Source organism: Sceloporus occidentalis, unplaced genomic scaffold, assembly GCF_023333645.1.
Source record: "Sceloporus occidentalis isolate IW3139 unplaced genomic scaffold, rSceOcc1.0.p SCAF_2, whole genome shotgun sequence".
Taxonomy (NCBI): Eukaryota; Metazoa; Chordata; class Lepidosauria; order Squamata; family Phrynosomatidae; genus Sceloporus; species Sceloporus occidentalis.
Genome location: NW_028316982.1, coordinates 251616322 through 251631899, shown reverse-complemented (window position 1 = coordinate 251631899; position 15578 = coordinate 251616322). Strand labels below are relative to the sequence as shown.

The following is a 15578-nucleotide window of genomic DNA, read 5'->3' as shown; positions in this document are numbered from 1 at the left end:
TAGAGAAACAACTTTTAAACAAAGTCATCTACACTGAGGTCACCTGGATGCTCGGGACACACAGTGCACACACTGCTATTGGGAACAATGGAACTTGATTTTGGTATTCACAAGGGGGGCGGGGTGTCCAGGAGATCCTCCATGCATACTGAGGGCCAGCTGTAAGACTTAAACATCCATGGACTTTGATATCCACAGGAAGTCCTAGAACACGCATTACTGACCCAAGGATAACAAGGGCCCCCTGTCTAAACTAAACTGAAACTCTCTCAATATCAAACATAGAGGCAAAGAGGGCTAGTATTCAAGAAAAACTAAAGCTCTCTTAGTTTTAAAACTCTTTCGATCCCACTCGTGATCAATTTTTTGAAGAAAAAAAGTAAATTCTTCTTACCTTTGCTCAGAAAAAAAAGATATTTTAATATATTATAATAATGGGTGCAAAGAGCAGAATCTGTGTTTGGTGAACTGTGTCCTCAATGTGCAATTTCCGTCAAAGTTCTTTTTTAAATAAAAACCCTGTGCAGTTGCTTACAATTGATATTTTTTATAATAATAATAATAATATGTTTTATTTATAGACCGCTCCGCAATGATCATAGCGGTGTACAGTAAAAATCATAATGCAATAAAAAATACAAGGTGACAAAGGAGGGAGAAGTCTCGTCCTTCAGGCAGTCCCTGATGTTGCTGGGTCTGCCTGATCTCTCCCTCTGAGGCCAAGATGACAGTTGAGGAGGGAGGGGCCTCTTCCTTCAGGCAGTCCCTGATGTTGCTGGGTCTGCCTGATGGCTCCCTCTGAGGCCAAGATGACAGTTGAGGAGGGAGGGGCCTCTTCCTTCAGGCAGTCCCTGATGTTGCTGGGTCTGCCTGATGGCTCCCTCTGAGGCCAAGATGACAGTTGAGGAGGGAGGGGCCTCTTCCTTCAGGCAGTCCCTGATGTTGCTGGGTCTGCCTGATGGCTCCCTCTGAGGCCAAGATGACAGTTGAGGAGGGAGGGGCCTCTTCCTTCAGGCAGTCCCTGATGTTGCTGGGTCTGCCTGATGGCTCCCTCTGAGGCCAAGATGACAGTTGAGGAGGGAGGGGCCTCTTCCTTCAGGCAGTCCCTGATGTTGCTGGGTCTGCCTGATGGCTCCCTCTGAGGCCAAGATGACAGTTGAGGAGGGAGGGGCCTCTTCCTTCAGGCAGTCCCTGATGTTGCTGGGTCTGCCTGATGGCTCCCTCTGAGGCCAAGATGACAGTTGAGGAGGGAGGGGCCTCTTCCTTCAGGCAGTCCCTGATGTTGCTGGGTCTGCCTGATGACTCCCTCTGAGGCCAAGATGACAGTTGAGGAGGGAGGGACCTCTTCCTTCAGTCAGTCCCTGATGTTGCTGGGTCTGCCTGATGGCTCCCTCTGAGGCCAAGATGACAGTTGAGGAGGGAGGGGCCTCTTCCTTCAGGCAGTCCCTGATGTTGCTGGGTCTGCCTGATGACTCCCTCTGAGGCCAAGATGACAGTTGAGGAGGGAGGGGCCTCTTCCTTCAGGCAGTCCCTGATGTTGCTGGGTCTGCCTGATGACTCCCTCTCATATTATATTGCTATTATCATATTGCTATTCCAACCATGGGTCCCTGTATTTATTAAATTGAATCACCTGACAATGGAATTCAGTCAGGGCTCTTGGCATGGGTGAAACCTCTTCCCATTCAGACCTACTGCTATGGTAGACTTGTACTTCATCAGTGATTTCATCAGGAGCATAATCCCCACCAAGAATATAAATTTTATCTTCTATTCCAACTGCTCCTGCATTAAAACCAGCACATTCAAAAGAACCTTCCCCTTTCCAAACACATGTCTCTGGGCAAAAACTATAAACCTTGTAGGTGGAAAGGTCACATATGTATAATGTACAGTTCATTGGAACAGCTTTGATTAATGTTGCATGAAAGAATTGTCCAAATTCTGCTACCAGCTCAGACCATTGGTCAGTTGCAGCATTGTATTTAAAGAAACAATCAAGAGATGGATTAAAGGCATCAGTAATTTCTACTTTGGAACCGAGGACATAAATTATGTTCTGACATGCACTAGCTTCTGGATAGTAGATGCCTCTTGGTAATGGACTCATGGATTTCCATTCTCTAGAGAGAGGACTGTATGCTTCTACATCCAAAAGACTTTTCATCTCCTGAGATGCTTTTGTCTTTCCACCTATTACAAACAATTGATTTAGGGTCACAACAGATGTGTGCATTGTCCTTGGCGTCTTCATCGCTGATACTAATGAGAAGCTGTCATTGGCTGGACAGTAACACCACATTTTGTCAGTAGCATCATGAAATGTCGTAGCAATATGCAATCTAGTAGTCCGAAAACAATTCCCTTCACATCCACCAGTTATAAATAATTTTTCACCATAGCAAGATAAACTTGATCCTGGCAGATCAGTTATGTGTTTATGTGGCAGTTCTTTCCACTTATCAGTTTTAATATTATAGCAAAATGTATGCCTGTGTATTCCATTTTCTTCAGTTTTGTGAACCAATATGTACTTCTCTGTTGTAGAAGGACGAGCATCTGCAAACAACCCATTAAAATTTTGCACATTTTTAATTGCCTCCTTTATTATTAAGCTGCCGGTGCTTTCAAGTAACTGTTCTTCAGAGTGTAAGACATCTTGAAGTGTCTTCTCAGGTAACTGGTGTAACCTTACTTTTTTTATCAAGTGAGGAAGGTGCTTCTGTCTTGTTTCTAAGTTATGCTTTGTCCACCAAAAGACAGCCTTCAGCACACACTCCTCATCAGGGACATTCAGCTCATCAGCTTCTAGACAGTTCTGCAATATCTCAAAATTCATTTCCAAAAAATCATTTGACTGGAGCAACAAGGAAAAATGTTGGCGTGCATAGTCAAGTGTACGATCAAACAACTGGGTGGACCCGTAACTTTCAGAAATGGATAACAGTTGCAAACAGTTCACAAGATCTATGTTCTTAATTAGAAAGTCACTGCAAGCTTTTGAAAGAAGTGAAACTTGAAGGAATGATGATAGCTGAAAGAACATTTCTACATTATCATTTGTTATCTCGGTTCTTCCAGTGTAGGCATAATCTAAGAAAGCCTTTACTGCCTTGGGTGATAAATTACTAATAGTAACACTTCCATCATCTCTTTCTTTCATGTTAACTTCAAACATTGCCCTGGAGTTAAAAAAAATACAGAAGATAAACATATGGTAAGTTTTCACCAATATCTATGTCAACTCAGTATGATGACAAACATAGCCTTGTATAAGATAAAGAATACCATTCTTGGCATATGCCATTAGAAAACACTGTGGATAAATTACTTGCTTAGTGAATGAATAATAAACTACAGTAAGGCAGTAAAAATTCTGAATTAGGAGGTAGTACAGTGCGCCCGCATCATATGCAGGCATGCTTTACGCAGCTTTCAGCATATGCTGAAAGCCATGTGGGGAGAAGAGGTGGCACGTCCCATAAGGAACAATGGGGCGTGCATCCATGGTGCAGGCACGCCGCTGCATGTACAAGCCCCATTCATTTAAATGGGGCTCGAGCATAGATGGAATTTGCTTGACGCGGGGGAGTCCGGAACGGGGCACACTGTATTTCTTCCCCATCATTTACACTACTGTTATTTGATTGGGAATAATAAATTGTGCTCAGGGTTTGAGGGACAATTCACCTCTAAATTTAATGGGAAATTTTAAGTATCTTCAACAAAAAATCAGATTAATCCACAAGACGGGGTTCAAAGAACTCCTTCAGGATTGCCTCCAGGCAATTCCACTTCATTTTTTTTCCAGCTCCACCTCTCTGCAACTGACTACAGAACTACTTATGGAGCTCATTTTGTCATTCAGACAAGACTAAGTTTTCCCATATTTGTGAAAGGCACACTGTGGTTCTTTTGCCAACAAGTGGCATTACTACAGCAGGGGATTATTTTTTAAATCCTTTAAGGTTCATGGATGGGGTCTGGCAGGAGATTGAACTCAGCAGTTTACTTAACAGCACAGTGCCAGGTGGACATAGCTTGGTAGCCCAGGGTTCCACCCTGAACAAGCAATTAAACCAACTCTGTATAGAATTGTTACAAAAACATGCAGTGGTAGCAATTTTTTAAAGGGTTAAAATTTCCCTATTCACCAAGAAGTTAGGATTATGCACTTATTTTCAGATTGCTTATGCTGTTTAAATCTTTAAAAGGTCAGCATCGATAAAAGCAAACTGTGTATACTCATAATTTTGACAGTGGCTAGATAACATGACAACAGTTGCAGTCTCTCCTATAATCTTTAATATATTTTTTAATGTTTTAAACTTTTGTAATTTTTTAAAAGTTGATTTTACTGTAAACTTCCCTGAGATCTTCAGATAAAGGGTGGGATAGAAATATTTTAATAAATAAATATTATAATCCACACATTCCAAGGGTATCAGATTAGGATGGCAGTTATTTTTTCCCCCTGAGGATTCCACTATTAGCCATTGCCATACAAATGTTAAAAGGTAAATTAAAAACATTCAGTGTAAAATATTAAACCTGCTATATCACACATCTACAAATAGCAACAAAAAGGTCACTGAATACGTTCAAAAAGGTCAGATATGGGTAATTTAGGTTAATGGCAAATACCCCAATCCAGCAAAACAGATTTTCACTTCATAGTCTTCATGCACACATGCATGGATAAAAACAAGAACCTTGATAGATTGGGAATGCTCATGCAAACCCTAAAATGTAGCTGAATCTGACTTTTAACACTTCTCCATAGGGGCTCACTAGCTATTACATGTATAGTAATACGCACAGTGACTGGTTTTGAAGTCATAGTGTTTAATGTTGCTGATTATACTTACTAAAGACTTGATGTAAGCAACTTTCCTTGTTTTTTATGGATCAATATGAGACAAGAATTCTACATGTCAAATAAATTGGACTGATTTGACTATGTACAATTTTTCAAGCCCAATTTTAAAACTATCCACATGCACAGAATGCATTTATAATTAGATTTACCTGAAAAAATCACTGCATGCTGCTAGTACACAACGGTGACATGGGATAACTTCATCTTTCACAAGTATTTCAAAGTCAAAGAAGATATTTTGCTCTCTGAAGTTCTGCAGCACACCTAAGATTTGCTGGCCATGGCCTTCTGCCACTAAGGAGCTGGTTTTCTCCTCACTTGAAATTCCACTGCAAGTCGGGGTGTTTGTGGAATCATATTGGTTGTCCATGGTTTCTTCAACTTATTTTTACAGCTTTGGGAGAAAATTTAAGTTATCAAAACCATAGTGTGGTTTTCGAAACACATGACTGAAAACAAAAGGTTCTTTTGAAGCAAAGCTTATGTTTGAGAGATATGATACAGAGATGACTGGCTGTTTTGGCTATTACTAGGTTTTAATTGCTCTAGTGGTGATCAAGATGGTTCTGTTTTGTGTATGTGTATCATTAGGGAAGCTCCATATTGGACACTGCTGACTGGGAGAATGACCAACATTCCATGGAGACAGATTTAATGTCCAGCCGGGAAGGGGCTTGGAAAGTTCAAACTGACTGGACAACTGTGGGAGAAAAAAGGCTGCAAGGATATGTCAAAAGTTTGTGTTCAAAAACATGGAAAATGTCAACAGCTGGAGTTCAAATTGTGAAAATCTGAGGAAATGACTGTGTGGCAAGAAAGGACCAACTACATGGTCCTTGTGGTTCTTTCAGTCCTACAGTTCTATGAACACAGCAAGAAACTAAAACAAATAGCTTCTTTTTTTAAAAATCTCTCTATGTTGTCACACCCCTACACATACCTATCTACAGTTAGTTAAGGGTAATTGTATGATGGAAATAGTATAGTGTAGCATCATGGGTAGTCTATGACAATTTGGTAATGGTGGCAGGAGCCCTATACGGATGATCCATCACAAGGAAGAACCAAGAAGCATAAATCTGAATTTCATGGTAATATAACTCTAAAGTTTATCAGGTAATAAAGGAACTCATGCCCAGAACATGCTTTCAGGCTGCTAAGTATCTTGCTTTGTAAAGCTTGAAAGTTTTCAGGTATTCCTCATGCATTATGTCTCATTATTTTAGTGAGAACTGCAGCATTACTGTTTTCTTGTGTGATGTCAGACAGAACTTAAACACACTGGCCTAAAGTCTACTTCTTAGTGTCATTCAATGCAAGCCCACTGATAAATAACTTAGCAAATGAACATTTGTGTAAATTCCATAGATTTAATGAGTCTACTGGTAATCTAGATGGGGAAAATAGTATCAGCCTTTCTCAACCTTCTCACTCTGGAGGAGCCCTTGAAATAAGGGCTAAGAGATCCACTGCATAAAAGTTATTATATCTACCACTTTTTTACATGATCTCTTGTGTGTTGAAAGAACTTCACTCTATTTACTAAAAGCCAAACAAATTACTGAAACCTTCCCTCACAAATGTCACAACTACAGAGGTGATTAATATTTAGCAGCTTCCTTCCAGAGTCCCCAAATTATTGTTGATAGTTTGAGATATGTATTCACAAAGCACAGCATTTATCAATAATACATGTTAAGATTACTTTAATAGTCTTGCAGATTTGTGAGATTTTTGTGCTACTGAGTTTAAAAAGCACAGTACCAGCATGAAATAGTGAAATCAAGCTGAGTCCTAGAACCATTCCAGAAACAGACAGCTTCTTCTCTGCAAGAAATGCTGCTTAATTACAGCAGCCCACTTGGTTATATTAATCCAATGAAACAACCGGCAACAAAACTTCAAAAAGCAAAGACCAAAAAGTGAATGGTAAAACTAAGAAACAATAATTGGCAGTGCTAGCAATCATGTGCAAGCAGTCTTCTGGAAAGGAGCTGTTAGATTAGAAAAGGGGCTTGCTTCTACATTAGAAAAGTGTTTCTAATATGACAACAAATATTTTCCCAGAGCTCTGGGTTAGAAAAAGTTTTCTAATTCTGTATCATTTTGGGTGGGGTAGGGTGAGAGGACAAACTTCAAATCTAAATGCATCAGCCAGAACCACCAGCAGAAGGAAGTTTTGAGATCCACACCTCAAGCATCAGCTACTGTAGAGTTGTTATGCAAAGGGGTTTGTAGCACCTTTGAGACTAACTGAGCAAAAGAAGTTGTAGCATAAGCTTTCAAAGATTGGTCTATTTCCCTAGATGCATGCAGTGAGTTACACTTCAAGAATCTGACTACAGCAACCTGCATTCAAGTTCCTGGTCAGCCATTCTCTCTTGGGCTAACAGACATTATAATGATGCTAGAAGGGTATTGGATGTATTACATGATTGTATACCAATAGCAAGGATATTTTTAAATGGTTTTATTCTATGTGTGCTGATGATGCTGAACAAATAATAAGCTGTTCCTTGACCGTTTGAAGTAGGGCACAATAAGAATAATACATTAGCTATGCTAAAACCACGACTCCGTACCAGCCTCTGAATATCAGCTGCTAGGTACGTTCTATTGTACTCATTTCCCTCTGGTGGGCTTCTCAGAGAAATTTGGTTGACTACTGAGAACAGAATGCTGGACAAGACAGATTTTTGATGCTATGAATTTGGTCTGAGGTCCATGACTGAATTATTAGCTGAATTTAACCCATATATTATGAAGCAGGCACCCAGTTTAAGATTATCCTGAAGTGAATGTGTTATGGGTTGATTTCAGGCTTTGAAACTGTGTTGTGTACCTTCCTGTTGTTTCCGACTTACGGCGACCCTAAGGCAAACCTATCCTGGGGTTTCCTTGACAAAATTTGTTCAGAGTTGGTTTGGACATTGCCTTCTCCTGAGGCTGAAAGCATGTGAATTGCCCAAGGTAACCCAGTGGGTTTCCATGGCCAAGCTGAGAATCAAACCTGGTCTCCAGCACTCAAACCACTATGCCACAAGAAATGAATTATTTACAAAATAGGAAGTTTTCTCTTTTAACTTTTGTATTACCCTGAAATGATCTTAGTGTTCAGTGTGAGGATTTTTAATTGTTTTGAAAACTTCATTTTTAATTTGCTATCTCTGGAAGCCACCTTGTGTCCCACCCCATGGGAGAAAGGTGGCTTATACATGAAACAAAGAAATAAATACCTGCTGTATGAAAACATGGGAGTCAATGTGGTATGGTGGTCTGAGAGTTGGACTAAGACTTCAGAAGACGAGGGCTCAAATCACTATTATGCCATCGAAACCCACTGGGTGACCTCGGACAAGTCACACTTTTAGCCTCGAAAAAAAGCAGTGACAAAGACTACTCTGAACAAATCTTGCCATGAAATCCCTATGATACGCCATATCATAGGTTCGCCATAGGATTGCCTTAAATTGGAAGTGAAGGAATTGGCTATCAATCCATTTCCAGGCAGAACTGAATTTATTTATTTATTTATTTGCGGTATTTATACCCCACCCTTCAGCCCTAAAGGCTCTCAGAGCGGCTAAAAAAGTGCTCATGCATGTCTTGACTTTTAATAGTCAAGCTTGGGTCCAGGCTATTTGAATGACTGGGGGGCTATGCAGACCAACCCTTTTTCAACCGCTGCCCCGATTTGGCCTTTCCAGACCTCAAAAAGTGGCTCCTTTTTGCGCCCTAGAAAGGGTGGGATAGCCACTACTTCAGCGCTGCATCGTCCATGTCAAGTGGCGTGCGGCATCACGACACCCTGGGGGCGGAGACGCGGTGTGCGTCGTGGAGACGATACGCCCCTACTCTGCCCTCAGGCCAGCCCAAAGTGCCGGTCTGCACAGGGCCTGACTCTCCTTAGAGAAACCAGCACAAGCCTTAAGGTGTGCTGGAGAGGGCTTTCTCTCAGTCCCACTACACTTGCAGGTACAGTTGGTGAGGACTCGGGGACAGCCATCTTCATGGGTGCTCCCAGACTATGAACTCCCTTAGGAAATTCGATTGGCTCCCTCCCTGCTCTCTTTCCACCAGCAGGTGAGGCATTTTCATTTAGGCAAATTTTTGAATTATGAATTTGATGGAACTGTAACGTGTCTGTAAATGGTGTACTGTTTCTGACTACATGGAAATAGATAAACTCACTTCCCTAACAAGAGGAAAGTCATGTAAGAATAGTAAAAGAGATTGGGAGCCATTTGTAAAGTATCTACAAAAAGAATGAGGACAAAAAGTAATTGTTGGATTAAGGTAATTTTTGAACTATGAAATATGGAGATATAGATGATGTAAACTGGATAGCAATATATGGTATATTTGATTTAGCATTATGAAGCATCATAGATAAAGTAAGGTAAAAAATTTATTACTGGTAAATGGAAAATCTTGAATAATTATAAAGAAATGGGTCTAGAAGGAACCGAGGAAATCATTTTTTATGTTTGATGGGGTTTTGCCTGTCTGTGTGTTTTATTTTGGTTTATGTAGATGTAGCCGATGTGATGTTGTATTGTGTAGAAGTTTGTAAAAGTCATTTAATGTTGTCTTGTTTTGTTAATTTTAACAAATAAATAAAAATTAATGGCTTAACATGTCATAATTTTTTTACTTTATTTTAACTGAAAACATGTTTTAAATAGGTTAAAGTGTTTCAACTGTATTCTGACATTCTAGATTATTCTTTTAGCTACTGTATTTTCTGGCGTATAAGACTACTTTTTAACCCAGGAAAATCTTTTCAAAAGTCAGGGGTCGTCTTATACGCTGGGTGTCGTCTTATAGGGTGGGTGCTGAAACTTCTGAGGTGGAATGGAGAATCTGCGGTCGCCGCATATGGTGGGGGGGAGCTCAAAAATGGCCATGGCTGCATCCCCTCCGTATGTGGTGACTATATGAAAGCAGCAAGGGCGGCGCTGTACAAGTACGTTAGAAGAAAATCTTGGAGACAGGGAGGGCTAGGCAGGCAGGGAGAGCTGACCAATCCAAGCAGGCTTTGTATACAACAAGTTTTCCTGCTAAGTACCTGTATGTCATAAACATTTGAATTAAAATTACTACATTGAAATAAAATCTGATGTTTTTTTAATTTTTATTTGGTGTGCATTGGAAGAGGGGTAGTCTTATACGGTGAATATATCCCAAACTCTATATTTTAACTGGAAAAGTTGGGGGTCGTCTTATACACCCAGTTGTCTTATACGCCGGAAAATACGGTACACCTTTTTAAATTATTGCATGCCACACAAATCCCATTTGGGAGAAAAGCAGGATATAATTCAATAAATAAATAAAAACAATAAAAATGTAAGAGCATAAGAGGAGCCATGCAGGATCATACCAAAGGCATTCTGCTCACATATTCTACCGTCTGTGTTTATATAACACTAATCTACTTAGAGTTTTATGGCCTTCACAAAAAATAAAAACAAACACAGAGAAGTTTAAGAGTTTGCCTACTGTCTATAGGATTTCTCAAGATGGCACAATTTGAGATTCAAATGTACACTTACAGAATAAATGGAATAAAACATGGATGTAATCTCTACATGATTTGAATTAATGTATTGTTGTTTGAGTTTACCGAAGGTAATGCAATAGGATATACAGTATTATAAAGTATAATTGCAAGAGGTAGAGAGTAAGGATAGTGGAACATTTAGCATTACAGTAAACAACCTATTCAGTCTCACATACGGTACGGAAATATTATGTTTGTTTATTTGCTTGTTGTTGGTTTGTTTATTGATGTTTTTCTGTTTGTTTTTAATGTATGAATTCTATGTGTATTTCTTTGTTTTAAGAAACAATAAAAAAGAATGAATGGAATAAAACTACTTCTACTCTCTATATAACTTCTAATTAGTTTTAAGTAAGTTATTTGATAACACACATATGTGCCTACACACCTTCTTCATTAAATTCATTGGAGCAGGCAAAATATTTTCGTCAGATCAGCAACACAAAGCCATTCTGCCCCTGCCATTTTTACTAATTTGGACATTAGGGTCTAGATTAAAGGAGGATGGATATTAATCATAATCCAGTTCGATAACCACTTTAACAGCCCTGGCTCAATGCTAGGGAATTCTGGGAATTGTAGTTTTGTGAGATATTTAGCCTTCTCTGTCAGGGAGCTATGGTGCCACAACAAACAACAATTCCCAGGATTCCCTAGCCCTGAGCCAAGGAAGTAAAATTGGTTTCAACCTGGATTATTTCTGCAATGTGTCTTGGACCACTGTGGACTGACAAAGCCTCATAGTTAGTACTACTAAACTTGCAACTTCTTCTACAACTATTTCTGGGGAAAACCCACTTACCTGGAGTAGATCCACATGAACTCAGTGGGCTTTATTTGTGAGCAGAGTAGAGAATTGTGCTGCCAGTAGAACTAATTTCGGAGGAAACCTGCAGAGCATCAGGATGCTAAGAAATGAGTAAAAAAGGAGAGAGCGAGAGAGAAAGATGATTGCTTATTTTTCTCTTGGACTATCTATATCCGCAGAAATAACCCAGTTTAACACCACTTTCACTGCTCTGGCACAATGCTAAGGAATTCTGTGAACTGTAGTTTTGTGAGACACTTAACCAAGCTCTTTTCGAACGCTCTCCATTTTGACCGTGGCAAAGTAGCATGGATTTATCTTCATAGGAGGACATTCTCCATCGCCGCCCCTAGGGTTGCCATAAGTCAGGACCTCCAAACTGGAACAAATGTAGGACACATGTAGGACAAAATTTTCAAATGTAGGGCAATTTTTTTAAAAATGGAGGACACACAAAAAAATGGCTGTTTTTTAAAAAATGTTAATATAAATGCATGTTTCTTAGGCATGATCAAAATGGAGGACATTTGGGCATTATTACTAGACAGATGGCACAAATGTACTTCCCTTTCTGGCCAAACCATCCCCCTCCCCATCCCAAAACACAGGACAGCACATTTGGGCATTGAACATGGCTTTACTTAACATGGTAATCTCTTGCATATTTCAGAGGCTTATTGCATAACCAAACTCTTTGGGTTTCACACTGAACATGGGTTCACATAGCTATGCATACTGAATATGTCAAGGTGGTTTAACAAGAAGTGATTTGCCCTTGGTTTCATGTGTCTCGCACCAACTATACTTCTCAGAAGTGTGTACTTGGTCAAGGGACTTTGGTTTTTCTTTACTGCACATGAGTTTGTAAAAATCACCTCAGAGGCTTGCTGATATCAATACCACCACCACCACCATCATCATCACCAGTATCATTGTTAAAGCAAACCTGTACAAATGGAATGGAAATCCTCCTCCTCCTCTTCCTCCTCCTTCATCCTTCCTCCTCTCCTTCCTCCTCCTTCATCCTTCCTCCTCCCCCTCTTCTTCCTCCTTCATCCCTCCTCCTTTTCTTCCTCCTCCTCTTCTTCCTCCTTCATCCCTCCTTCCTCCCTCCTCCTGTCCTTCCTCCTCCTTCATCCTTCCTCCTCCTCCGCCGCCGCCTTGGCGCGCTCCCCCTCTGCGCACTCCAGTGGCAGAGGCAGGCGGCCACCTCCGCCTCCTCCGCCTTTCTAGCCCCACGCGCAAGCAGGGGCGAGTGCGCGCTGCCGCCGGCCAGCCAGGGCCAAGACTGCCTGCTTCCGGTGCGCGGATGGGGAGCGCGCCAAGGCAGGCGGAGGCAGAGGAGGAGGAGGGGCCTGCCTGCGCGCTCCCCGTCCGCGCACCGGAAGCAGGCAGGCAGCAGCCACCCACCTCCTCTTCCGCCTCCGCCTCGCGTGCTGGGCGCTTGTCTTGGCCCTGGCTGGCCGGCGGCAGCGCACACTCGCCCCTGCTTGCACGCGGGGCTAGAAAGGCGGAGGAGGCGGAGGCAGTAAATGGCCGGCCGGCTGCATGAGCAGCCGCGGCCATACAGGGAGTGCGCGGGGGCAGAGGAGGCGGTGGAGGAGGAGGAGGTGGGTGGCTGCAGGCGGGGCAGTCCCCCCTTTTGCCTGGAAACCGGACCGGGACCGGGCCAGGACCCCCAAAAGCGGGATTGCCCCGCCTACAGGCGGGATATGGCATCCCTAGCCGCCCCGGCCCTTTGGAACACGCTGCCCATAGAGCTCCGCTCAGCTACCTCCCTGGCCCAATTTAGACGGGACCTAAAGACCTTCCTGTTTGGGATTGCATTCCCTGATTAAAGTCCCTCAGGCCTCTTTCCTCCATACTGGCAACGGGATTGGCTAACCTGGGGCTTTTTGGGTTTGTTTTTATGTAATTGTTGTATGATTTTAATGTTATTGATTACTGTACTGTTTTTAATAAAAATAAATAATAATTTTTTTATTTATATACCGCCCTTCCATCAGATCAGGGCGGTTTACAACAATTAAAATACAATACACAGTAAACAATTAAAATCATACAGGAATTACATAAACCATAAAAACAAAGAACAAAAGGCCCCAGGTTAGCCAATCCCGTTGCCAGTGTGGCGGGGGGGGGGGCCTATGGGACCTTTAACTTGATGTAAACCGCCCTGATCTGTTGGAAGGGCGGTATATAAATAAAATTTTTATTATTATTTATTTATTTATTATAGAAGTGTAGTTTGTTCGTTTTTTAGCATTTATTTTGTAATGCCCTCCATTTTGGGCAGGGCAAAGAAGAAGAGTGAATCAACATTTCTACGAGTGTTTTTAGCTTTTATTTGGTCAGGGCCTCCATCTTCCTTGAACATTCTCCACTTTTAGCATGACTAAAGAAGCATAACTTTATAAGAGTGTTGTTTTCTTACCTTTCATTTGATCACACCCTACATTTTCCTCAAATGTCCTCCATAAACACCCTGGAAATACTGATATGGGCTGGTTCTCTTGAACTCATACCCAAGTTGCAAGCTTTCCCTCTGGCGCTGCCCAAGATTTCATGGCCCCCTTAAGTCAGAAAGGGCTGGAAGGCGGGCAGCAACCATAACCCAGGGTGGCTCTTATCACAATTCATAGAGTTGGAAGAGGCCATAAGGGCCATCCAGCCCAACCCCATTCTGCCATGCAGGAAATCTCAATCAAAGCATCCCCTTTGACAGACGGCCATCCAGCCTCTGCTTAAAGACCTCCAAGGAGGGTCACACTCTCTCAACCTCAGGAGGGAATAGACAATGGCAAAAGCTCCTCTGAAGGCAGCTTGCCAAGGAAACCCCAGGATTTTAGGGTCTCTCAGTCAGAAAGGGCTGGAAGGCACACAAGAACCATGAGCATTTGTGGCCCTTATCAGGTCACACTCTCTCAGCCTCAAGGGTGGAAAAGGCAATGGCAAAGGCTCCTCTGAAGCCTTTCCCCTCCTTCCTTGAGGACTGTGTGTGTGTGTGTGTGTATAGATATATATATATATAGAGAGATACCATTATATATATATATATATATATATCTGTATGTACATATATGTGTGCGTATACATATATATGTATATATGTGTGTGTGTATATATATATATATATATATATACAGTAGATACCATTATATATATATATATATATATATATATATATATATATAGAGAGAGAGAGAGAGAGAGAGAGAGAGAGTGTATATATATATATACATATATGTACATATATATGTGTGTATACATATATATATATATATGTACATATATAAAAGAGGGGCCTGTGTGAGGAAGGCGGTGAGGCTGAGAGAGAAAGTGACCTTTCTGTGTTTGAGAGCAGAGGTTGGAACCTACCTTAATGTCGCCATAAGTTGGAAACGACTTGAAGGGGACACACAACAACAAAGACTACATTTCCCATAACCCCATAGGAAATGGGCGGGACTTCCTCCCGGAAGGCAGGCGCACGGCCCGGCTTCTATGGTTTTATGATTGCTTGCAGCAAGCACGGGAGCAAACCGGCCACCGTACGAGGAGCTTTCCCACGCGCCGGACTTCCCGATGGAAGTCCCGCCCCCTCCTATGGGATTATGGGAATTGTAGTTTTTTGTAGCGTGTGCCTTCAAGTGCCATCTGGGGCAGGTAGATGTTTGGTCGCGCTGTGGTTGCTCCCTTGGGGCGACTTTCTTTAATGGAAGGCACTCGCTGGGCCTTTGCCTGCTCTGCCTGGGCCCCTGGGCGCGAGGAGTGGCTGCTGGCTATGCGCCTCATTCAGCCCGAAGAGAAGCAGCGCCTGGCACAGTTTGTCTTCAACCGAGATGCCAAGGCGGCGATGGTACATAGACTGGGTATAATATATGGTATATATATATATATATATATATATAGAGAGAGAGAGAGAGAGAGAGATTGAGAGAGAGAGAGAGAGAGGTATATACTGTGTGTGTGTGTATATATATTGGTATATGCTGTATATAATATATATTAATATTATATACAGCATATACCATATATATATATATATATATATATATACACACATACACACAGTATACACACACACACACACACACATATATATATAATGGTATATGCTGTATATAATATACCATTATTTCACATATATACTCACAACATAGTGAAACATAACAGAGAAAGACTTACGGACCTAAACATAAACGTCTAAGCATAATCAATAAAATAACATATAAAGATTCCTGCAAATTCATATTAGTCCGCTTTAATAATCTTCTTCTCATATATATATATATATATATATTTCCCTTGTGTGTGTATATATATAT

The 15578-nt window shown here is 41.4% G+C and overlaps 2 protein-coding genes across 5 annotated transcripts in view; one reads left to right on the top strand and one right to left on the bottom strand.

Annotated features, from left to right (window-relative positions):
• Nucleotides 1–1349: 1349 nt before the first annotated feature.
• On the bottom strand, nt 1350–14698 carry LOC149319995 (kelch repeat and BTB domain-containing protein 3-like). Of its 2 annotated transcripts, XM_089508246.1 has the most exons (4): nt 14629–14698; nt 11245–11350; nt 5029–5273; nt 1350–3182 (listed from the first exon to the last, which is right to left on the bottom strand). In XM_089508246.1, exons 3-4 carry the CDS (start codon nt 5247–5249, stop codon nt 1592–1594), a joined length of 1812 nt encoding a protein of 603 aa, XP_089364372.1. In that variant the 5' UTR covers nt 5250–5273; nt 11245–11350; nt 14629–14698; the 3' UTR covers nt 1350–1591. The 2 variants fall into 2 exon arrangements, with proteins under 2 accessions (XP_089364372.1, XP_089364373.1); XM_089508247.1 differs by lacking the exon at nt 5029–5273.
• A 100-nt stretch (nt 14699–14798) lies between these two features.
• The window catches only part of LOC149319994 (L-aminoadipate-semialdehyde dehydrogenase-phosphopantetheinyl transferase-like), a 30979-nt gene continuing 30199 nt past the window's right edge, over nt 14799–15578 (top strand). For 2 of the 3 annotated variants that reach the window (XR_016280268.1, XM_089512719.1), the window contains exon 1: nt 14799–15109. Coding sequence is in view for 2 of the 3 variants with exons in the window: in XM_089512719.1 (XP_089368845.1) it covers nt 14921–15109 (189 nt within the window). In the remaining variant the exon portion in view is untranslated. Of the gene's footprint in view, nt 15135–15578 lie in introns of all 3 variants that reach the window. The other variant, XM_089512720.1, reaches the window with a different exon arrangement.

Excerpts from the sequence above, each read along its gene's own strand:
- LOC149319995 (XM_089508246.1), bottom strand. The coding sequence starts at position 5,249 with ATGGACAACCAATATGATTCCACAAACACCCCGACTTGCAGTGGAATT. Across the intron at positions 3,183-5,028 it reads GCATGCAGTGATTTTTTCAG|GGCAATGTTTGAAGTTAACA; the intron begins GTAAATCTAATT and ends TTTTAACTCCAG.